At 45.8% G+C, this 25,371-nt stretch overlaps 1 protein-coding gene across 2 annotated transcripts in view; it reads left to right on the plus strand.

The window, feature by feature from the left end:
- ABI3 (ABI family member 3) overlaps positions 1-25,371 on the plus strand; it is a 159,808-nt gene that overhangs the window by 68,901 nt on the left and 65,536 nt on the right. For both annotated transcript variants that reach the window (XM_077252491.1, XM_077252492.1), the window contains exon 7: positions 7,150-7,257. In XM_077252491.1, coding sequence (XP_077108606.1) covers positions 7,150-7,257 — 108 coding nt within the window. The remainder of the gene's footprint in view (positions 1-7,149; positions 7,258-25,371) is intronic.

A 25,371-nucleotide genomic window follows, 5' to 3' on the forward strand; every position in this document is an offset into this window, starting at 1 on the left:
TTCAGTTTAAGTGTCCCATTTAGTCTTTACACTTTCCCACTACTTTGTTGTCTATATGGTGCATGATATGCTTGCTGTACTCCCAGGGCCTGCATGGCTTCCCTCAATATTTCTCCCGTGAAGTGTGTGCCCCTATCGCTCTCTATGGTTTCTGGGACACCATACCTGCAGATCAGTTCTTTCATCAGTTTGTCTGCAGTCGCTTTAACATTTGCACATTTTACCGGATAGGCTTCCAGCCAACCAGAGAAGAGATCTACACATACTAGGACATTTTTCACACACTCCTACCTTGGGTAGCTGTATATAGCCAGTCTGCAGTCTCTGAAACGGGTAGAGAGGCCTGGGTGTCACTTTCTTAGGGATTTTTACTGTTTTACCTGGGTTGTGCTGTGCACAGATGAGGCATGACCGTACGAGCTTTGCTGCTGCGTAACTGAAACCAGGAGCGATCCGGAAGGCATCTACCATGGACACATGTGACATTTTGAGGTGTGAGTGGGGCCAAGTGTTGCTTGTGCCATAATTAGGAACAGGGACCTTGGTATATACAATTTATCCTTATTCTCCCAAAACTCTTCTTGAGTTCAGCTCAGCTCCCATTCTCCCCCGTGGTCCTTCTCTGTTTGGGCAGCTGGAGGGATTTCAGGACATCTAGGCTCAGTGTGGCTGGAATACGCTGACTCCCTGCCACCGTCCACTGCTCCCTAGGCTCCCTTGGTGCTACTTTAGCAGCCTCGTCCGCCCTTCTGTTGCCCTCTACCTCCACAGAGTCACCGTCCGTGTGTGCTGTTACCTTGACGATGCCAACCTGGACTGGTAACGTCAATGCCTCCACTAATTGTTTCACCAGCTCTGCATTTTTAATGGGCTTACCGGCTGATGTAAGAAACGTTCTGCTTCTCCAGACAGGGTGATAATCATGGGATATTCCCCATGCATAATTCGAATCTGTGTAAATATTAGCGACTTTACCTGCAGCAGCTCTACACGCCTCAGTGAGTGCCTTCAACTCTGCCTCCTGCACCGACATGTGAGGAGGGAGTGGTTCAACTCGGATGTGAGGATACTACTGCATGTCCAGTGTAGAATCGCCCATCCTGGTGGTATCTGGAGCCATCTACAAAGGTAAAAACCTCAAAATATGCATTAGGAACAGGTTTTTCATGAACATATGTAAAACATACTGTCTCCTGACTCATCAGTTCCTATGCAGTCATGTTTGTGTGTCAACGTACCAGAGTACTTTTTTTTTTTTCTAATGCTGTCACCAATTCCCCCTTTTTCTGAATCCACAGGCAGATGAGTGGCTGGATTCAGAACATTGTATCTTTTGAGGGTGACGTATTCATTAAATTAGTATTAGAGCACATTCAAGTCTAATCTGTCTAGCCATGGACAGATGGTTTGGTTGAACTTGTACGAGTATGGCATTAATGTCATGTGGGGAACAAATTGTCAAAAGAAAAAGTCAATGTGAGCTCACATGCCTAACAGTAATACAGCAGCTCTTACAACACGGACACACGTAGGAGACCCTCTAATCACTGGGTCTAATTGTGCTGAGTAGTAAGTTATTGGTCTCTGTTCCTCTCCACGTTGCTGTGTCAGTACTGCGGTAGCATGTCCTCCCTGCTCTGTTCAAAATAAGAAAAATGGCTGATCATAGTTTGGAATGCCAAAGGCCGGGGTTGACACAATGAGCAGCTTCAGAGAATAGAAGGAATCAATTGCTTCTTGAGTGAGATTGTAGGGGTTTGATGACAACCTGTCATAGAGTGGTTGCATCATTTGTGAAGCAGACCTTATCCAAGGCCTACAGTAGGTCACCAAACCTAGGAAAATACGTAGATGCTGGTGTAACCTGGGTAAAGGGAGACTTTGTATTGCCTGTTTTCTGTCTTCAGTCAGGTGTCTTGTACATTCAGCAATACAATGTCCTAAAAATGTCATCTTTTGTTTGTAATACTGTAATTTGTCACGTGAGACCTTGCAACCCTTCTCTGCCAAAAAACACAGCAAGGAAACTATAGCTGTAGCAGGACGTCTGGTCCGGGCAGCAGAGCAAGAGGTCATCCATAGTACAGTCTGTGGATGAGGTGGTTGCTGCTGCTCAAGAATCCCTGCCATCGCTGTTGAATAGATGGTTGGGGAGTTCTTTCCCCCTTTTGGGAGGACCGTCCAACAGTATTGTTTACCTTCGCGAGTAAAAAAGAAAAGATGCCGTCAGTCAGGGTGCAGGGGTACAGAAAAGAATGCATTTTGCCAAATTAATGACTGTGAAACATTTTGTGACCGTACGGTGTGTGTATTAGGGACAATTGAGATCACACTCACTGTAACATCATTAATGGCCTGTAAGTCCTGAACTATTCTGTGTCAGGGGAACCCTTGGGTCCTTTTTTCTTAATGGGATACAACGGGGTGTTGCAGGGGGAAGATCTTTGCACCAGAACCCCTGCCCTAACATACTCTTTAATATCCCTGCTCAGGGACATTGATTTGACTAGGGTCAAAGGGGTATTGCTTTAACCAAAGAGGAGTGGTTCCTTCTTTTAATTTAATTATGACAAGGGGAATGGGCAGCCGACCCACATCAGATTTTCCCCTTGCCCAAACGGTGTCTGGTACCTGACTCTTTTCCCTGTCCTCAGACATTCTGGTGTCAGGTATTACTTTCACTACTCTTGCCATATACACCATTTCTGCAAATTTACACAAGTGTTTATATAAATCACACATTAATGACAAAATATTATTTATACCCGTATTTGATTGGGTAGAGTACCCCTTAAGAAAATTAAATTTGATTCACAGAATATGTTACCAAAAGAAAATTATATATATATGAAAATATATATTTACGAAAGATACTGAGTCATAAAATGGGGAAGCACAATGCCATAGGCCACAGCAAAGCACAAGCTTATTTTAAGAATGTAGCAGCCCTATATAAATCCATAACTATCAGTTCCAAATACAAAATAAGGGATTTGAAAAATACCAAATATCAATACCAGTTGCTTGCGATAAGGTATAGGAAGTGGAAAAGACAAATAAACAGTGATTATGGGTTGAGCCAATATAATGAATGGCTAAAAAAAACTATATATCATATGAAGACAACTTAGAAATACACAGTAACTATACCATCTTGTGTAAGGAAACTACTAAACTGGTAAATGAATGGAATTAAGTGTAACTATAATAGGGCATGATTTACCTGTGGTATAATGTGCACGTGGAAGACCCTGACGTCCCTCTGCACCAAGTGTTTATATGAAAGGGGACTTGTGACTGTAATACCCTCAGGAGAGTACTGTATGATGGCATAGACAGCACTCAACTCTGCTCCCAGCAAATCCATAGGGGTATTGTCACTAACAATACCGTACTTTCCGGCGTATAAGACGACCCCCCAACTTTACCAGTTAAAATATAAAATCTTCTTAAAAGTCGGGGGTCTTCTTATACACCGTATGTCGTCTTATAGGGCCGGTGAATATGTGCCTTTTGGGGGGGGGGGGAGTGATCCTGATGACGACGAGGGGGCGTCTCACAGGAAAGTGAGTATCCCCCATTACCTTATCGTAGCGCTGCAGTGTGGGGTCTCTGTGCTGGGAGCGGCAGCTGCTGTGCTGTGATGCGGCGGCTCCTCTTCTGCAGTGTGGGGCCTCTGTGCTGTGGGGTGGCGGCGGCGTATCTTTATGCAGTCGGGGCTCCTCCGGCATCTCCTTAAAGCCTGGAGGCCCCGCCGGCAACTCCATCGGTGCAATGCGGGGGCCTCCGGGAAAATGGCCGCTGCTCAGATTCAGATCTCGTCCCGAGATCTCGGGAGACGAGATCTGAATCTGAGCAGCGGCCATTTTCCCGGAGGCAGCTCAATAGGTGCGATGCGGTGGCCTCCGGGAAAATGGCCGCTGGGGGCTGCGCATGCTCCGATTCAGATCTCGTCCCGAAATCTCGGGACACGAGATCTGAATCTGAGCAGCGGCCATTTTCCCGGAGGCACCGATGGAGTTGCCGGCGGGGCCTCCAGGCTTTAAGGAGATGCCGGAGGAGCCCCGACTGCATGAAGATACGCCGCCGCCGCCCCACAGCACCAGAGGCCCCACACTGCAGAAGAGGAGCCGCCGCCCCACAGCACAGCAGCCGCCGCTCCCAGCATAGAGACCCCACGCTGCAGCGCTACGATAAGGTAATGGGGGATACTCACTTTCCTGTGAGACGCCCCCTCGTCGTCATCAGGACCACTCCCCCCCCCACCCACCATATACACCCGGCGTACAAGGCGATTCCCGGCGTATAAGACGACCCCCGACTTTTAAGAAGATTTTCAGGGGTTAAAAAGTCGTCTTATACGCCGGAAAATACGGTAAGTTTGTAAGCACCTCTTCTAAGCACGGTCTCGTGATTCTAGTCTTATTTGTTTAGTCATAGGGGCTTCAGTCGCTTGTCCTTCTACACTCACGCATTCCACAGTCTCATCAGTAATCATGTCTGGCATTATCAAGTCTTTGTGTACCACAGTTCCGGCTGCCTCAGTGTCAATCAAGAATTCTGTCTCTTTCCCTCCCGGCATTGGTATGGTGGCCATCAAGGACGGACCAGGTCCGGAGGGGGCAAGCACAGGGCACACATTTGTCATTGGGTTGTCAGTTTCCTAGTCTGAAGGTGAGGGAGGTGGTAAATTGGTCTGAGTGTCCATTTTCTCCACAATTCCAGCACTTTACTGTTTCTAAGTCCTTAGGTCCCTTACTACGTCTCTACTGTTTTCCTTTGTAGTCCAGCATACATGACACGTCGTCTTGTCCTAGTTTGTTCAATTCTTTAGCGACTTTCAGGAGATCTTTTGGATCTACATTTCTCCATTCAGGTCTGGCTCTCTGTATTGCGTCTCGTAAGCCTTTTGTCATACCGTCAATGAATGTATTTACCAATATTTTAACATCAAGTGGGTTTATGGGACTGTACCCCATGTCTTCCCATTTCAGCTGTAACCGTCCAAAGTACATCTTAGTACGTCACCTGCTTTTGTGCTCACTAACTCCCTAGGCCTGCCCAGGTGCACTTATACGTCCATCATATTGTCTTTATCCGAAAAATGGGAAAGGTTGGTTCTCAGGGTCAGCCAATTGTTTTTGCGTAGCTAGCTAGTCAGAGGGCCTCCAGGGATAATACTCCTGTATCTGTCTTACCCTACCTGATGTGGTTGGTTCTCTGGTGGTTGGGGTGACTAGATGACCAGTTGGGGGTGACATGACATGCTGGTCTACAGCTCCTTCCCAGAAGGATTACTGTCAGCCTACTCCCAAAAGTTAATGTCCCCACTATCCACCAACCACAATCCTGTGTCAGCTTCTTATGTCACTACATGTGATCTTGTCCGGACAGGATTCAGTGTAATTCTCTTAGGTCGGGTTGCAGCACAGATCATACAAGTATTTCTCCAGTCTGGGTTTGTCTGACCACAGTCCATCTGTCTTGTCTGGGTCTCTGGTTATACAAAGGTATGACCGTAGCAGTAATGTGTCAGTCATAGTCAGACTTTTAAGCATCAAAACATTCATAATACACCTTACTTTCGTCCTGCTGCACTCTCTCAGATGCCATTTATCCATTTGCTATTTTCCTCCTTTGTCTGTGCCTTTTTGAACAACCAAACATCCACTCACTGGCATTTTTGCCTTTTTCAATATTGGTTTTACATCTTTCACTGCTTCCTTTTTCCAATCTATACAGCGGTTTTTGGATCCCATTGGGGGCCCTGACTGCACACAGAATAAGTTGCCCATGGCTTCAACTTATCCGCTCAACAACACCAAGCAGGTTCACCACCTACCACTCGGTGGACTTAAAGGATTTTACCAAGCAGGTTAACCACCTACCACTCGATAAATCAGCTGGCTAGCACAGCTCCATGGACGGCAAGGTTACACCACCTAATGCCGCAGACTGACTGTAGCAGGTTACACCACCTATACTACATCAGCCGTGCAGTTGGTTACCTCCTCTGCTGATCCTCAATTTGCTATATCAATCACTCAACTTGAAGCAGGTGAATCTTTTACCAATCTTTCCAATCACTTACAAGTTTTCCTCTAAAAATAGGCACAGTTCTTTATCACTTTCAATTTCATACAGTACTTATTGCTTTAAACACAAATCTCTCAGCGTGTACTAAACCAAAGACAGAGAAACTTAGAATGCAATACATGGCCCCCCTTCCTCTGGCCCACAGCACCGAGGGGAGAAATCTCAAGCAAGTCGCGCAGGGGCTCACTCACCCCTCCCATCCGGTATTCCGCGCTGATAAGAGCTTGGTGCCTCACACACACAGAAACAGAATGCAGCAGTTTTATTTTCATAAGAAGCAGCAATAATACATTAACACTCATATCAACTATTATCAAACACAAAAAAAATCAACAATTTAGTAAATTACATCAATAACATCTTCAGGGGGTGTTCTGCCATACTCTTACACATGTACTGCATATATACCTGCATAATACATGTAGCACGTGTTCATAATGTGTAAATGCATTTGATTCTGTAATGTCTATATATGTGTGTTTCATATATATGTGGGTGTATATGTGTGCCTTATGTGACTATGCACGTGCGTGTGTATATTGTGTGTGTGTTTGTATGTGCGTGTGTATACACAGGTGGGGCATAAAGGAGGGGGGGGTGACAGATATCCTACACAGGGAACTTCCACTGTCAGTGTCCACCTCTGCTGAAATCCCCCACTGATCACTCAAACCACCATTGTATGTTGTCTGTCCACTAATAACAGCCAATTAATGGGGGTGTTTAGTGTCAGACCCCAATGGATTGACAATGATGACCTATCCTAACTATATGGACCACCCCTTTAAGTTCCAGTACAATGCTGTCATCTAATCCTTGAAGTCATGGCGGTGACTGACAGCCGCTAATCTCTTGAGTATACTTACTGTTTATAATCCTTCATCTCTGATTATAGAAATGTATCAGATTAAAGTCCCCGACATACGCCACTGGTGAAACTGTTCTAAGCGCAGCGAATGTAAAGATGTCTCTTTCTTGCTTTTACTTATGCTTGAATTTTTATATTTTCCCATCGATATTTCAATTTTGACTCTCATTTCCTTCATTTTTCAGGCTCTAACTTCCCTGACACTTATTCTTTGCTGTGCAATGACCTCCCTCCTCCTCCTCCAGAATCTGACGTGAATGGGTCACTGTGGCTCCCAGCTCCCATTATAACAGGTAATTTTTTGTTTTGGAAACTTATAAACCGAGAAACCTCAATGAATAATGCCATAAAGGCCAAAAGATGAAAACTGAAGCCGCCCTTCCAGCTTTTGCGCTCTGTGCACGCTGCCTTTTTATTGTGCTGTAGTATGGCACCATCTAGTGGAAAGATAGTATATAACACAACTCACAGATTCCTACATACTATATCAGAGGTCCCTAACCGCCGGTCCGCGGACCAGGACCGGGCCGTTGGGGTTTTGCAGCCGGTCATTAATGATTAATGAATGTACTCTGCTGTGACACCATCAGCTCTGCTACATCCGTGTTCAGTGTTTCATAAACCCGACAAATGAATCACTCTGTGTATGAAATCTACAAGTGACACATTCCTCTCTGCTACATCTGGCCTCATGCTAAAGCTTTGTGGTACTTTTATCAGTGCAGTGTGGACCGATAACCTCTTGAGAGCACATGATCAATGACTAACACAGGTCTGCTACATCCGCACCGCCGTGCCGGAGGAAATGTTATGGAATGATCAGGAAACTGTCAAGGAGCGAAAGAAAAAGAACAAATCCAGCCCTGCTACATCTCAGTTACAATATTATTAGTGAACCATCACACAGCAGAGGGTTCGTCATAATGTATCAGTGCAGGATAGTTATAATATAAGCTCCATCCCTCCATAACCCCACCCCCATATGACCAAAGCCCCGCCCCTGCCCCACCCCCACCGGGCCATGGAAAACTGGTCTTGCTTAAAGCCGGTCCCTGGTGCAAAAAAGGTTGGGGACCTCTGTACTATATGATATAGCCTAAACAGGCTATTATGGCATACAGTCCTCAGAAAAACTAAGTACACCCTCTTTGAATTCTATGGTTTTATATGTTAAGAGGACATAATAATAAAAAAAAAAAAAAGCTGGTCCATAGAAGCTCTCACAATTAGGTAAATGTAACCTGAGATGAAAATCAACAAGTGAAAAATTACACAGTGTCATTATTTATTTACCATCAACTAGGCCAAAATATAGAATCAGAGTGTGGAAATTAAGTACACCCAATGAATCAATTGTTTGTAGAACATCCTGTAGCAGCAATAACTTGAAGGAATTGTTTTCTGTATGACTATCAGTCTCTCACATCTTTCTGGAGGAATTTTAACCAATCTTCTTTATTACCTCACTGAGGTTCTAGGCGTTCGTTTATGCACAGCTCTCCTAAGATCTAACCAAAGGATGTCATTAGAATAAGGTCTGGAATTTGATTCTGCCATTACAATATCTTCATTCATTTCTTCTTCAGCCATTTTGATGTAGAGTTGCTGACCCAGTTGCGACCAAGCTTTAGCTTTTGAATAGATGGCCTCATATTTGACTCTAGGATACTTCTGGTATTCAGAGACATTAATGGTCAACACAATAACCACAAAGTGCCCAATAATCCATGATGTGCTGTGACATTCCCTATGCCAGAAATCTCACTCCAGTACCTGACTGGAGTGAGATTTCTGGCGTATTGCACTGATATGTGAGTCGCCCCGCCAGGGCCATGGGGTACTCAGTACCGGGTCCGGTGTTGTTCACAGGGGGATGTCACGGTGGCGACCCGGTCTGTGACCCTGGGGGTCGCTCATGTAAAAGGGAAAGGTCTTTAAAGGGATAAAGTCTATTGTTCGTGACGCCACCTGTGGTATTCGGTCAGAGTGACCGATGCTGTTTTAACCCCTTAACGACCGCCGATACGCCTTTTAACGGCGGCCGCTAAGGGTACTTAAACCACAGCGCCGTTAATTAACGGCGCTGTGGAAAAAGTGAATAGCGAACCCCAGAGTCGGATTTTCTCTGGGGTCTCGGTTGCCAAGGGTAGCCGAGACCCCAGAGAACATGATTCGGGGGGTTTTTACCGACCCCCGAGTTGCGATCGCCGGTAATTAACCGTTTAATTAAATTAACCGGTCGCAACAAAAAAAAAAAAAACGCGATTTGCCGTTTAATTTCTCTGTCCTCCGATGTGATCGCACATCGGAGGACAGAGAAATGTGGTCCCCGATGGCCCCCAATAGCCCCCCAATACTTACCTACCTCCCCCGGTGCTCCTCGTGTCTCCCCATGGGCGCCGCCATCTTTTTTCCGGGAAAAAATGGCGGGCGCACGCGCAGTGCGCCCGCCGCCCGGCACCCGGATGTTCTTTGGGGTCTCGGCTGCCGGGGGTAGCCGAGACCCCAAAGAACATGATCGGGGTCGATTTGCACCGACCCCTGCTTTGCGATCGCCGGTAATTAACAGTTTACCGGCGACCGCAAAAAAAAAAAAAAAAAAAAGCGATCAGTTATTTCTCTGTCCTCTGATGTGATCGCACATCAGAGGACAGAGAAATAGGGGGATTCGGGGACCCTATCATACTCACCCGGGGTCCCTGGGTCCTCTTCTGTCTTCTCCTGCCAGCCGGCTTTTTCATCATGGCGGGCGCATGCGCAGTGCGCCCGCCATCTGCTGCCATCTGCCGGCCGGCAGGAGAAGACAAGTTGGGGCTAAAATTAGGGTTAGGGTTAGGGTTAGGGTTAGGGTTAGAGTTAGGGTTAGAGTTAGGGTTAGGGTTGGGGCTAAATTTAGGGTTAGGGTTAGGGCTAGGGTTAGGGTTAGGCTACTTTCACACTAGCGTTTTTTGGCTTCCGTCGCAATGCGTCGTTGGAGAAAAAACGCATCCTGCAAAAGTGCTTGCAGGATGCGTTTTTTCTCCATTGGCTTGCATTAGCGACGCATTGCGACGGATTGCCACATGTCGCATCCGTCGTGCGACGGATGCGTCGTGCTTCGGCGGACCGTCGACACAAAAAAAACTACATGTAACTTTTTTGTGCGACATGTCCCACATATTTCAGTGCCACGTGCCACGTATTTAAGTGACACGTGCCACGTATCAAAGTGCCACGTGCCACATATTTCAGTGCCACGTATCAAAGTGCCACGTGCCACGTATCAAAGTGCCACGTGCCACGTATCAAAGTGCCACGTGCCACGTATCAAAGTGCCACGTGCCACATATTTCAGTGCCACGTATCAAAGTGCCACGTGCCACGTATCAAAGTGCCACGTGCCACATCTTTCAGTGCCACGTGCCACGTATTTAAGAGACACGTGCCACGTATCAAAGTGCCACGTGCCACATATTTCAGTGCCACGTGCCACGTATTTAAGTGACACGTGCCACGTATCAAAGTGCCACGTGCCACATATTTCAGTGCCACGTATCAAAGTGCCACGTGCCACGTATCAAAGTGCCACGTATCACGTATTTCAGTGCCACGTATTTAAGTGACACGTATCACGTATAAGTGCCACGTGTCACGTATTTAATTGCCACATATTTAAGTGCCACGTATCAAGATTTTCCATGGAGAACAGACACATCCAGAGATATGTCTGCTCTCCACGGCTGCAGCAACACACTGACAGGAGCCATAGTTCCTGTCGGTGTGTCACTGCGCATGCGCGAGCGAGTTTACCGGCGGTCATTGACCCCGGCACTCTCGCTTAACGGCAGTGCTGCGTGGGAAAGTTCAACGCAGCTGTACTGCTGTTAACCGAGACGCCGGAGTCATTGAACTCCGGAACAGTACGCGATACACTGCCAGGAGCTTCGCTCCTGGCAGTGTATCGCCGGAGAGCAGCCGATCGGCGTGGGACACTCGTTTTATGGATTCTGCGGACAGGGAGTATGAATTTGGTTTATTATTTTTGGATTTTTTCCTGGAGGATCGAGGGCTTCGCCTACAAGTGTGCTGTTGGTGAGTATATACTCTGTGTTATATGTTGTATGTACTGTGTGTCATGTATGTGTATTGTGTGTAGGTGTTTTGTGTAACTTTACAATTGTGCTAAGTCGCCGGACACAGGGACAACTCTCCCATCCTAATACCGGATGGGAGTAGTAGTCCCATACGGCGACTTAGCACAATGGTGGCACTAGCGTCGCATGGGGACACACACACGCACACACACGCACACACACGCACACACACACACACAGAAGGACTCCATGCTGCTTCACTGGGGGGCGGGGGCTTCCCTCTTCCTGTCCGACGTCACGTCCGGTCCTGGGTGTCAACCCCTCCGTACAAAGACGCCGACACCCAGGACAAAGGCGCTGTGTGTGGAAGGTAATATGGGGCCCTAGGGGGATACGCAGACACGCCGCTGCGTAAAGAATTGACATGTCAATTCTTTTTACGCCGGCATGTTTGCAGACAAAAGCGCCGCGTTTTTTTGCGGTGTGTCTGAACGGCAAAGTGAATTTCTCATTCACTTTGCCGGCAGACGAAAATGACATTGCGCATTTTTGAAAAGCGCCCGCAAAATAGCGCTCAAAAATGCGCTATGTCTGAAAGTAGCCTAAGGCTTCTTTCACACTTGCGTCGGTACGGGGCGGTCGCAATGCGTCGGCCCGATGTACCGACGCACGTTGTGAAAATTGTGCACAACGTGGGCAGCGGATGCAGTTTTTCAACGCATCCGCTGCCCAGTCTATGTCCTGGGGAGGAGGGGGCAGAGTTACGGCCACGCATCCGCGGAAATGGCGGACGCGACGTACAAAAAAAAGGTTACATTGAACTTTTTTTGTGACGACGGGGGCTAAAGTTATGGTTAGGGTTGGGGCTAAAGTTAGGGTTGGGGCTAAAGTTAGGGTTAGAGTTGGGATTAGGGTTAGGGTTTGGATTAGGGTTGGGATTAGTGTTACGTTTGGGATTAGGGTTGGGATTAGGGTTAGGGTTGGGATTAGGGTTAGGGGTGTGTTGGATTTAGGGTTTTGATTAGGGTTATGGTTAGGGTTGAGATTAGGGCTGTTTTGGGGTTAGGGTTGTGATTATCGTTAGGGTTGTGATTAGGATTATGGATCGGGTTGAGATTAGGGTTAGGGCTGTGTTGGGGTTAGGGTTGGAGTTAGAATTGGGGGGTTTCCACTGTTTAGGTACATCAGGGGGTCTCCAAACACGACAGCCAATTTTGCGCTAAAAAAGTCAAATGGTACTCCCTCCCTTCTGAGCTCTGCCGTGCGCCCAAACAGTGGTTTACCCCCACATATGGGGCATCAGCGTACTCGGGATAAATTGGACAACAACTTTTGGGGTCCAATTTCTCCTGTTACCCTTGTGAAAATAAAAACTTGGGGGCTAAAAATCTTTTTTGTTGGAAAAAAATATATTTTTTTATTTTCACTACTCTGCATTATAAAGTTCTGTGAAGCACTTGAGCTTTCAAAGTTCTCACCACATATCTAGATAAGTTCCTTAGGGGGTCTAGTTTCCAAAATTTGGTCACTTGTGGGGGTTTCTACTGTTTAGGTACATTAGGGGTCTGCAAACGCAACATAACGCCCGCAGACAATTCTATCAAAGTCTGCATTGCAAAATGGCGCTCCTTCCCTTCCGAGCTCTGCCGTGCGCCCAAACAGTGGTTTACCCCCACATATGGGGTACCAGCATACTCAGGACAAATTGGACAACAACTTTTGGGGTCCAATTTCTCTTGTTACCCTTGTGAAAATAAAAATTTGGGGGCTAAAAAAATCTTTTTTGTGGGAAAAGAAATATTTTTTATTTTTACTACTCTGCATTATAAACTTCTGTGAAGCACTTGGGCATTCAAAGTTCTCACCACATATCTAGATAAGTTCCTTGGGGGGTCTATTTTCCAAAATGGGGTCACTTGTTGGGGGTTTCTACTGTTTAGGTACATTAGGGGTCTGCAAAGGCAACATAACGCCCGCAGACAATTCTATCAAAGTCTGCATTCCAAAATGGCACTCCTTCCCTTCCGAGCTCTGCCATGCGCCCAAACAGTGGTTTACCCCCACATATGGGGTACCAGCATACTCAGGACAAATTGGACAACAACTTTTGGGGTCCAATTTCTCTTGTTACCCTTGTGAAAATAAAAACTTGGGGGCTAAAAAATCTTTATTGTTAAAAAATATATATTTTTTATTTTCACGACTCTGCATTATAAACTTCTGTGATGCACTTGGGCATTCAAAGTTCTCACTACACATCTAGATAAGTTCCATGGGGGGTCTAGTTTCCAAAATGGGGTCACTTTTGGGGGGTTTCTGCTGTTTAGGCACATCAGGGGCTCTCCAAACGCGACATGGCGTCCGATCTCAATTCCAGTCAATTTTGCATTGAAAAGTCAAATGGCGCTCCTTTGCTTCCGAGCTCAGCCATGCGCCCAAACAGTGGTTTACCCCCACATATGGGGTGTCGGCGTACTCAAGACAAATTGTACAACAGCTTCTGGGGTCCATTTTCTCCTGTTACCCTTGGTAAAATAAAAATTTGGAGGCAAAAAGATCATTTTTGTAGAAAAAATGCGATTTTTTTATTTTCACGGCTCTACGTTATAAACTTCTGTGAAGCACCTGGGGGTTTAAAGTGCTCACCACACATCTAGATAAGTTCCTTAAGGGGTCTAGTTTCCAAAATGGTGTCATATGTGGGGGGTCTCTACTGTTTAGGCACATCAGCGGCTCTCCAAACGTGACATGGCGTCCGATCTCAATTCCAGCCAATTCTACATTGAAAAAGTAAAACGACACTCCTTCTCTTCCAAGCTCTGCGGTGCGCCCAAACAGTGGTTTACCCCCATATATGGGGTATCGACGTACTCAGGAGAAATTGCACAACAACTTTTGTGGTCTAATTTCTCCTGTTACCCTTGTGAAAATAAAAATTTGGGGGCAAAAAGATCATTTTTGTAGAAAAAATGAGATTTTTTATTTTCACGGCTCTACGTTATAAACTTCTGTGAAGCACTTGGGGGTTCAAAGTGCTCACCACACATCTAGATAAGTTCCTTGGGGGGTCTAGTTTCCAAAATGGTATCACTTGTGGGGGGTTTCCACTGTTTAGGCACATCAGGGACTCTCCAAACGAGACATGGCATCCGATCTCAATTCCAGCCAATTCTGCATTGAAAAAGTCAAACGGTGCTCCTTCACTTCCAAGCTCTGCGGTGCGCCCAAACAGTGGTTTACCTCCACATATGGGGTATCGACGTACTCAGGAGAAATTGCACAACAACTTTTGTGGTCTAATTTCTCCTGTTACCCTTGTGAAAATAAGAATTTGTGGGCGAAAAAATCATTTTTGTGAAAACAAATGCGATTTTTTATTTTCACGGCTCTACGTTATAAACTTCTGTGAAGCACTTGGGGGTTCAAAGTGCTCACCACACATCTAGATAAGTTCCTTGGGGGGTCTAGTTTCCAAAATGGTGTCACTTGTGGGGGGTTTCCACTGTTTAGGCACATTAGGGGCTCTCCAAACGCGACATGGCGTCCGATCTCAATTCCAGCCAATTCTGCATTGAAACAGTCAAACGGTGCTCCTTCACTTCCAAGCTCTGCGGTGCGCCCAAACAGTGGTTTACCTCCACATATGGGGTATCGGCGTACTCAGGAAAAATTTCACAACAAAATTTGTGGTTAAATTTCTGTTTTTACACTTGTGAAAATTAAAAAAAATGGTTCTGAAGTAAAATGTTTGCAAAAAAAAGTAAAATGTTAATTTTTTTCTTCCACATTGTTTTAGTTCCTGTGAAGTACGTAAAGGGTTAATAAACGTCTTGAATGTGGTTTTGAGCAGCTTGAGGGGTGCAGTTTTTAGAATGGTGTCACACTTGGTTATTTTCTATCATATAGACCCCTCAAAATCACTTCAAAGGTGATGTGGTCCCTAAAAAAAACATGGTGTTGTAAAAATGAGAAATTGCTGGTCAACTTTTAACCCTTATAATTCCCTAACAAAAAAAAAAATTGTTTCCAAAATTGTGCTGATGTAAAGTAGACATGTGAGAAATGTTATTTATTAACTATTTTTTGTGACATATCTCTCTGATTTAAGGGCATAAAAATACAAAGTTTGAAAATTGCAAAATTTTAAAAATTTTCGCCATATTTCCATTTTTTTCATAAATAATCACAAGTAATATCGAAGAAATGTTACCACTAACTTGAAGTACAACATGTCACGAAAAAACAATCTCAGAATCAGCGGGATCCGATAAAGCGTTCCAGAGTTATAACCTCATAAAGTGACACTGGTCAGAATTGTAAAAATTGGCTCGGTCATTAAGTACCAAATTGGCTCTGTCACTAAGGGGTTAAGGGGTCCTCTGGGGTGATGTTATGGCAGCTAGATGGTATAACTTCCCAGAGGTGAAGTATATCCCCAGGGATTCCCAGTGTGTAGATGGTGGTATGGTGAGAGGTGTAGAGAAGAACAAGGACACAGGATTGCAGTCTCTTTACCTTGTTTACTGTTGGTTTCAGCAGCCACAGTCCAGGGCACTGGATCACAGGGCAGGTACTAGTCCAGCCGGTTTGGAGGCAAGTCAAGAGTCCCCTTATCCAGGTGGCAAATAGAAGCCTTCCTTTGTGCTGTAGTGGTGTAGTCCCTTACTGCATGAAGCTTCACATAAGGTCCTCACAGATGTTATCTCTCTCTCTGTGCCCTGGATAGGATAGGACAAAACCCGTATGACTGGTGACTTGAGCCTGTTTATAGGGTCTCTTAGATGACCCGGCTCTGTGGGTGTCACCGTGCCTCCTGGGTGTGGGTGCGGACAGGTAATGTGCAATTAGCTGTCCTGCCGGTCTCTGATGTAAAGGTACCTTCACACGAAGCGACGCTGCAGCGATAGCGACAACGATGCCGATCGCTGCAGCGTCGCTGTTTGATCGCTGGGGAGCTGTCACACAGACCGCTCTCCAGCGACCAACGATGCCGAGGCCCCCGGGTAACCAGGGTAAACATCGGGTTGCTAAGCGCAGGGCCGCGCTTAGTAACCCGATGTTTACCCTGGTTACCAGCGTAAAAGTAAAAAAAACAAACAGTACATGCTCACCTGCGCGTCCCCCAGCGTCTGCTTCCTGACAGTGACTGAGCTCCGGCCCTAACAGCACAGCGGTGACGTCACCGCTGTGCTTTCACTTTCACTTTAGGGCCGGCGCTCAGTCAGTGTCAGGAAGCAGACGCTGGGGGACGCGCAGGTGAGTATGTACTGTTTGTTTTTTTTACTTTTACGCTGGTAACCAGGGTAAACATCGGGTTAGTAAGCGCGGCCCTGCGCTTGGTAACCCGATGTTTACCCTGGTTACCAGTGTAAAACATCGCTGGTATCGTTGCTTTTGCTTTCAAACACAACGATACACAGCGATCGGACGACCAAATAAAGTTCTGGACTTTATTTAGCGACCAGCGACATCACAGCAGGATCCTGATCGCTGCTGCGTGTCAAACGAAACGATATCGCTAGCGAGGATGCTGCAACGTCACGGATCGCTAGCGATGTCGTTTCGTGTGAAGGTACCTTAAGGCGTGGAGGCCCTTACAACCTCGATGTTCCAGCTATCGGATTTCTGCTCCTCAGAAGGAGGCAGCCTGCTCGGGGCTGGTCCCCCTCTGGTACCTCTCCTGTGCTTTACTTTCCTGCACGCTCACTGCAACATATCCAGCTTTCTTAATGTCTCTTTCCTGGGAGCTGCAGCTCTGGGGGCATGCACAGCTCCGTGAACCCTCTATCCTCCTCAGACTGCTCTCTGGAATTTTTCTCACCTATCCCTACAGACTACCAGTTATATATATGGGGAGTCACCTAGTAAATGGGATCAAAAGTTCCCCCTGGTGGCCTGGAGTGTGAATGTGTTGCATGTTTGTGGTACCTGGTTACAGTTATCCTTTCTTGCCTCCAAACGTAGCATCACTTTCCCCGTGAGGAAAGACATACAATTTTTAGAATGCTGCAAGCTTATAAAACAAGTTAATATTATGGAAACTAGAGCTTCCCTTTATGGGAGGTGAGGACACTTGAACGTTACAAGAATATATTTACATGGTATGCATACTTTTGGGAATAGAAACCAATACAATAACTAACTATGAAATACTATTACCCGCTACGGGTATACTATCTTACAGCTTCAAAGTGCAAAACAAGCATTTTGTCTTTACTCTTCTTTAAGTGCAAAACTTTCGACTAACCCCCACGGGTTTACTGCATCTCGTTCATTTTATTCAAAAGTAGATCATCATGAGTTATCTTCATAGCTATCTGTCTAAATTCAAGTCTCAATTTTATTTTTATTTACTATATTCAAGATTTCAATACTCTGGTTCACTATACTAGATCACTATCATATGTACGAACTGCTATATATAATGCAATGTTATCTAACTTTCAAACATTATCACTTTAAGAAAGTGCAACAATTAAACATTCCCTTTAAGGGCGCAAACAGTATTCCAAACAGTCCCTTTCCTTTTAATACTGAGGTAATGCAATTAATATTCAAGTCAATCATTAACTCTAAAACAGCAGCAATAATAATAATATAATAATCTTTATTTTTATATAGCGCTAACATATTCCGCAGCGCTTTACAGGTTGCACACATTATCATCACTGTCCCCGTTGAGGCTCACAATCTAAATTCCCTATCAGTATGTCTTTGGAATGTGGGAGGAAACCGGAGAACCCGGAGGAAACCCACGCAAACACGGAGAGAACATACAAACTCTTTGCAGATGTTGTCCTTGGTGGGGTTTGAACCCAGGACTCCAGCGCTGCAAGGCTGCAGTGCTAACCACTGAGCCACCATGCTGCCCAATGATGCGAGGGACCCGTCATTAACCCCCAACGTTGGACTTGGGCGTGCTACAAGGCGTGTATCCAGACCTGGAATCCTGCCACGCCAGACGGGTTTTTCTTCAGGTCTCTGGAAAACAAAACAACTTTCAAAGCAATATTAGATGTAGTCTCTTTAAAAGCTTCTTTGTGAAACCAGTAGGAAGCACCTTTAAGAAGGTGCAGCTATTTACAAGCAAAGTTTGTGTGCCATTCACTGTCCATGACTCCAGTGTCTTTAAGCAAAATGAAACTCGTGAAGTAAGTGAACTTGGCAAACAGAGGATCCCTTTTAACGTGGGACCCCTTTAAGTGTAAACCCTGGTCGGGTTCAATAAACTTTTGGTAACAGCAAATAGTTAAATTAACTATTTACAGTCATTTTCAAGATGGTCGTATTTTACTTGGGCTGTGGTAGTTTCCATGGCAACGCTTGTGGATTTGGGCGATCCCCACGTACTACATACAGCTCATCTACGCTCTGAATAGGCGTCTGGGTGCCCACTGAGGTTTGTCCAATTATTGTCTGCGTGGCCTTTGTGCACATGGTGACTGGTGCAGGGGTCACCTGGCCAGGTGGGGGCGATGATGGGTAGTATGGAGCCACTGGTGGCCATGGCTCCAGGCCCCGAGATGGCGGTTTTATGACCTTGGGTTCACATTTATGGACATGGAGGGCGTACCACCCCTTGTCTCACCAATGTCGAGTGTAGGTAACACTGTCTCCAGGATAGAGGTCCCTGTCCGGGTGTACATCCATTAACCCCTTTCTGACATCGGACGTACTATCCCGTCGAGGTGGGGTGGGCCCATATGACCACCGACGGGATAGTATGTCCAGCGCGATCGGCCGCGTTCACGGGGGGAGCGCGGCCGATCCCAGCCGGGTGTCAGCTGACTATCGCAGCTGACATCCGGCACTATGTGCCAGGAGTGGTCACGGACCGCCCCCGACACATTAATCCCCGGCACACTGCGATCAAACATGATCGCAGTGTTCCGGCGGTATAGGGAGGCATCGCGCAAGGAGGGGGCTCCCTGCGGGCTTCCCTGAGACCCCCGGAGCAACGCGATGTAATCGTGTTGCTCCGAGGGTCTCTTACCTCCTCCTCCCTGCAGCAGGCCCGGATCCAAGATGGCCACGGCATCCGGGTCCTGCAGGGAGGTGGCTTCACTGCGCCTGCTCAGAGCAGGCGCCGGGAAGCCTCCAGGAGCTGTGCACGTCAGATCGCCGATCTGACACAGTGCACAGCAAAGTGTCAGATCGGCGATCTTACACTATAACATCATGCCACACCCTGGGGCAATGTTATAGTGTAAAAAAAATAATAATTCACATGTGTAAAAAAAAAAAAAAAAATTCCAAAAAAAAAAAAAAAATAAAAATATATTGTTCCTATAAATACATTTCATTATCTAAATTAAAAAAACAATAAAAGTACACATATTTAGTATCGCCGCGTCCTTAGCGACCCGACCTATAAAACTGTCCCACTAGTTAACCCCTTCAGTGAACACCGTAAGAAAGAAAAAAAACTAGGCAAAAAAACAACGCTTTATTATCATACTGCCAAATAAAAAGTGGAATAACACGCGATCAAAAAGACGGATATAAATAACCATGGTACCACTGAAAACGTCATCTTGTCCCACAAAAAACGAGCCACCATACAGCATCATCAAAGAAAAAAGAAAAAAGTTATAGTCCTCAGAATAAAGCGATGCAAAAATAATTATTTTTTCTATAAAATAGATTTTATCGTATAAAAGCACCAAACATAAAAAAATTATATAAATGAGGTATCGCTGTAATCATACTGACCCGAAGAATAAAACTGCTTTATTCATTTTACCAAACGCGGAACGGTATAAACGCCTCCTCCCCCAAAAGAAATTCATGAATAGCTTGTTTTTGGTCATTCTGGATCACAAAAATCAGAATAAAAAGCGATCAAAAGATGTCACGTGCCCAAAAATGTTACCAATAAAAACGTCAACTCGTCCCGCAAAAAACAAGACCTCACATGACTCTGTGGACCAAAATATGTAAAAATTATAGCTCTCAAAATGTGGTAACGCAAAAAATATTTTTTGCAATAAAAAGCGTCTTTCAGTGTGTGACGGCTGCCAATCATAAAAATCCACTAAAAAACCCGCCATAAAAGTAAATCAAACCCCCCTTCATCACCCCCTTAGTTAGCGAAAAATTAAAAAATTTAAAAAATGTATTTATTTCCATATTCCCATTAGGGTTAGGGCTAGGGTTAGGGCTAGGGTTAAGGCTAAGGTTAGGGTTAGGGCTAGGGTTAGGGCTAGGGTTAGGGCTAGGGCTAGGGTTAGGGCTAGGGTTAGGGCTAGGGTTAGGGCTACAGTTAGGGTTGGGGCTAAAGTTAGAGTTAGGGTTGGGGCTAAAGTTAGGGTTAGGGTTTGGATTACATTTACGGTTGGGATTAGGGTTGGGATTAGAGTTAGGGGTGTGTCAGGGTTAGGGGTGTGGTTAGGGTTACCTTTGGGATTAGGGTTAGGGATGTGTTTGGATTAGGGTTTCAGTTATAATTGGGGGGTTTTCACTGTTTAGGCACATCAGGGGCTCTCCAAACGCGACATGGCGTCCGATCTCAATTCCAGCCAATTCTGCGTTGAAAAAGTAAAACAGTGCGCCTTCCCTTCCGAGCTCTCCCGTGCGCCCAAATGGGGTTTACCCCAACATATGGGGTATCAGCGTACTCAGGACACATTGGACAACAACTTTTCTGGTCCATTTTCTCCTGTTACCCTTGGAAAAATACAAAACTGAGGGCTAAAAAATAATTTTTGTGGAAAAAAAAATGTTTATTTTCACGGCTCTGCGTTATGAACTGTAGTGAAACACTTGGGGGTACAAAGCTTTCACAACGCATCTAGATAAGTTCCTTGGGGGGGTCTAGTTTCCAATATGGGGTCACTTGTGTGGGGTTTCTACTGTTTAGGTACATTAGGGGCTCTGCAAACGCAATGTGACGCCTGCAGACCAATCCATCTAAGTCTGCATTCCAAATGACGCTCCTTCCCTTCCGAGCTCTGCCATGTGCTCAAACGGTGGTTCCCCCCCCACATATGGGGTATCAGCGTACTCAGGACAAATTGGACAACAACTTTTGGGGTCTAATTTCAACTGTTACCCTTGGAAAAATACAAAACTGGGGGCTAAAAAATAATTTTTGTGGAAAAAAAAATAATTTTTATTTTCACGGCTAAGCGTTATGAACTGTAGTGAAACACTTGGGGGTTCAAAGCTCTCACAACACATCTAGATGAGTTCCTTAGGGGGTCTACTTTCCAAAATGGTGTCACTTGTGAGGGGTTTCAATGTTTAGGCACATCAGTGGCTCTCCAAACGCAACATGGCGTCCCATCTCAATTCCTGTCAATTTTGCATTGAAACGTCAAACGGCGCTCCTTCCCTTCAGAGCTCTCCCATGCGCCCAAAAAGTGGTTTACCCCCACATATGGGGTATCAGCGTACTCAAGACAAATTGTACAACAGCTTTTGGGGTCCAATTTCTTCTCTTACCCTTGGGAAAATAAAAAATTGGGGGTGAAAAGATCATTTTTGTGAAAAAATATGATTTTTTATTTTTACGGCTCTGCATTATAAACTTCTGTGAATAAATTAATGGGTCAAAGTGCTCACCACACATCTGCATAAGTTCCTTAGGGGGTCTACTTTCCAAAATGGTGTTGTAGCGCCCCCACCGCCGCAGGGCCGAGGGGTACCCGGTACCGGGCCTACGAGTCTCTGCTTCTGGGGGTTGTCACGGCGGCTAGGCCCCGGTCCGTGACCCTGCCGTGGGGCGCACAGTCAATGCTAGGTGTGGATGTTGGTGGTGCAGTTGTGGGGTGCAGGTCGCAGTAAATAACGAGGACACCAGGTTGCAGTCTCTTTACCTCTTTACTGGAGATCTCTGAGTCCTCAGTCCAGAATACGGTTCACCAGGCTGCGCAAGTCCGGCCGGTCCAATGGCACCTCCAGAGTTCACTTCACAGGTGGAAATCGGTGCCTTCCTTCTTAGCGCTATGTGTTGTAGTCCTTCCCTGCTGTGCTTACGGAAAGTACCCCACAACCGTTGTGTCTGTTTCTTAAGTTCCCTCACAACTCGATTAAATGATGTTCTTCTAATCTTCCGTCCCTTCCTGATGTTACAGTTAGAACGGCACCCGTTTGTCGGATAGGCCTGGAGTTCTTCCGGGACCCTAGAGACGCCCCTCTCCCGCAATTGCCTCCCAAGACTTCATAGGTGATATGTGAGACAGCCCGCCTTAAACTGACTGTCCTGCCGCTGTTTAGAGTATTGCTTGAAGCTGGTTATTGTAATACTCCCTCGGCGTTCCGGCCACCGGTAGTGCGCCTCAGTAGGATGTTGCTCCGGTCTTACAGCACGACCCCTACTGGTATTCTCCTATTGCTTGATCTCGTTTCTCACTCAGCACAATCTATCTCGCTTCTAGTCCTTTCTTGGGTCCCGCCGCTTCCCGGAGCTGGCGCGGACCCGTTACTGTTGTGAATTTACCTTTTGGCTCCCTCTAGTGGCTACTAGTGATTTTACTCTGGGTATGTCTATCATCCCTTGTATGCTCACCTGGGTCGTTAGGTCAGGGGTGTTGCTATATAAGCTCCCTGGACCTTCAGTTCAATGCCTGGCAACGTTGATATCAGAGCTAATCTGTAGTGCTCTTGTCTACTGATCCTGGTTCCTGCGTGATTAAGCTAAGTCCGCTTTCTTGCTTTTTGCTATTTGTTTTTGTTTGCATTTTTGTCCAGCTTGTTCATTATCTGTATCCTTTCCTTGCTGGAAGCTCTAGGGAGGCTGGAGTTCTCCCCCCGGCCGTTAGACGGTTCGGGGGTTCTTGAATCTCCAGTGTGGAATTTTGTTAGGGTTTTTGTTGACCATATAAGTTATCTTACTACATTCTGCTATTAGTAAGCGGGCCTCTCTTTGCTAAACCTAGTTCATCTCTGTGTTTGTCATTTCCTCTTACCTCACCGTTATTATTTGTGGGGGGCTTGTATCCTACTTTTGGGGTCTATTCTCTGGAGGCAAGAGAGGTCTTTGTTTTCCTCTTCTAGGGGTAGTTAGTCCTCCGGCTGGCGCGAGACATCTAGCGACCAACGTAGGCATGTTCCCCGGCTACTTCTAGTGTTGGCGTTAGGAGTAGATATATGGTCAACCCAGTTACCACTGCCCTATGAGCTGGATTTTTGTACTTCGCAGACTTGCTGATATCTCTGAGACCCTCGCCATTGGGGTCATAACAGTTTGCCAGGCCCGTATTAAATGTTAAATGCATTGCAGAAGCGGGATTATAAGAAAGAAAGTTCTGAGGTTTTTTTTTCTCTCTCTCATTTTTTTTTTCTTTTCCCCTTTAACTCTGAGTGGCTTGTGTTTGCTGCAGACATGAATGTCCAGACCTTGATTACAAGTGTGGACCAGCTTGCTGCTCGTGTGCAGGGCATACAAGATTATGTTATCAGAAATCCTATGTCAGAACCTAAGATACCGATTCCTGAACCATTTTCCGGAGACCGATTTAAATTTAGAAATTTCAGGAATAATTGTAAATTGTTTTTGTCCCTGAGACCCTGTTCATCTGGAGACTCCGCTCAGCAAGTTAAAATTGTTATTTCTTTTTTACGGGGCGACCCTCAGGATTGGGCCTTCTCGCTGGCGCCAGGAGATCCGGCATTGGCTGACATTGATGCGTTTTTTCTGGCGCTCGGTTTGCTTTATGAGGAACCCAATCTTGAGATTCAGGCAGAAAAAGCCTTGCTGGCGATGTCTCAGGGCCAGGACGAGGCCGAAGTGTATTGCCAAAAATTTCGGAAATGGTCCGTGCTGACCCAGTGGAACGAGTGTGCATTGGCTGCAAATTTTAGAAATGGCCTTTCTGAAGCCATTAAGAATGTGATGGTGGGTTTTCCCATTCCCACAGGTCTGAATGATTCTATTGCCCTGGCTATTCAAATCGACCGGCGGTTGCGGGAGCGCAAAACCGCAAATCCTCTCATGGTGTTGTCTGAACAGGCACCTGATTTAATGCAATGTGATAGAATCCTGACTAGAAATGAGCGGAAAATTCATAGACGCCAGAATGGCTTGTGTTACTACTGTGGTGATTCTACACATGTTATCTCAGCATGCTCTAAACGTCTTACTAAGGTTGTTAGTCCGGTCGCCATTGGTAATTTGCAACCTAAATTTATTCTATCTGTAACTTTGATTTGCTCACTGTCATCGTATCCTGTCATGGCGTTTGTGGACTCAGGTGCTGCCCTGAGCCTTATGGATCTGTCATTTGCCAAGCGCTGCGGATTTGTGCTTGAGCCATTGGAAAATCCTATCCCTCTTAGGGGTATTGACTCTACGCCATTGGCAAAAAATAAACCGCAGTTTTGGACACAGGTTACCATGTGCATGACTCCCGAACATCGGGAGGTAATACGTTTTCTTGTTCTACATAAAATGCATGATTTGGTTGTTTTGGGTTTGCCATGGTTACAGACCCATAATCCAGTCTTGGACTGGAAGGCTATGTCAGTGTCAAGCTGGGGCTGCCATGGAATTCACGGAGATTCCCTGCCCTTGTCTATTGCATCTTCTACGCCTTCGGAAGTTCCGGCGTATTTGTCTGATTATCAGGATGTCTTCAGCGAGTCTAAGTCCAGTGCACTGCCTCCTCATAGGGAATGTGACTGTGCAATAGATTTGATTCCTGGCAGTAAGTTTCCTAAGGGGAGACTGTTTAATCTGTCGGTACCTGAACATACCGCGATGCGTTCATATATCAAGGAGTCTCTTGAGAAGGGGCATATCCGTCCTTCTTCTTCCCCTCTTGGTGCGGGATTCTTTTTTGTGGCCAAAAAGGACGGATCTTTGAGGCCTTGTATTGACTATCGGCTTTTAAATAAGATCACTGTCAAATTTCAGTATCCTTTGCCGCTGTTGTCAGATTTGTTTGCCCGGATTAAAGGTGCCAAGTGGTTCACCAAGATAGACCTTCGTGGTGCATACAACCTTGTGCGCATTAGGCAGGGCGATGAATGGAAAACCGCATTCAATACGCCCGAAGGTCATTTTGAGTACTTGGTGATGCCATTTGGGCTCTCTAATGCACCTTCAGTTTTTCAGTCCTTCATGCATGACATTTTCCGGAAGTATCTGGATAAATTTTTGATTGTTTATCTGGATGATATTCTGTTTTTTTCTGATGATTGGGACTCGCATGTGGAGCAGGTCAGGATGGTTTTTGAGATTCTGCGTGAAAATTCTTTGTTTGTAAAAGGCTCAAAGTGTCTCTTTGGTGTACAGAAGGTTCCCTTTTTGGGGTTCATTTTTTCCCCTTCTGCTGTGGAGATGGATCCAGTCAAGGTCCGAGCTATTCATGATTGGACTCAACCCTCGTCAGT

Source organism: Ranitomeya variabilis, chromosome 4 (assembly GCF_051348905.1).
Source record: "Ranitomeya variabilis isolate aRanVar5 chromosome 4, aRanVar5.hap1, whole genome shotgun sequence".
Classification (NCBI taxonomy): domain Eukaryota; kingdom Metazoa; phylum Chordata; class Amphibia; order Anura; family Dendrobatidae; genus Ranitomeya; species Ranitomeya variabilis.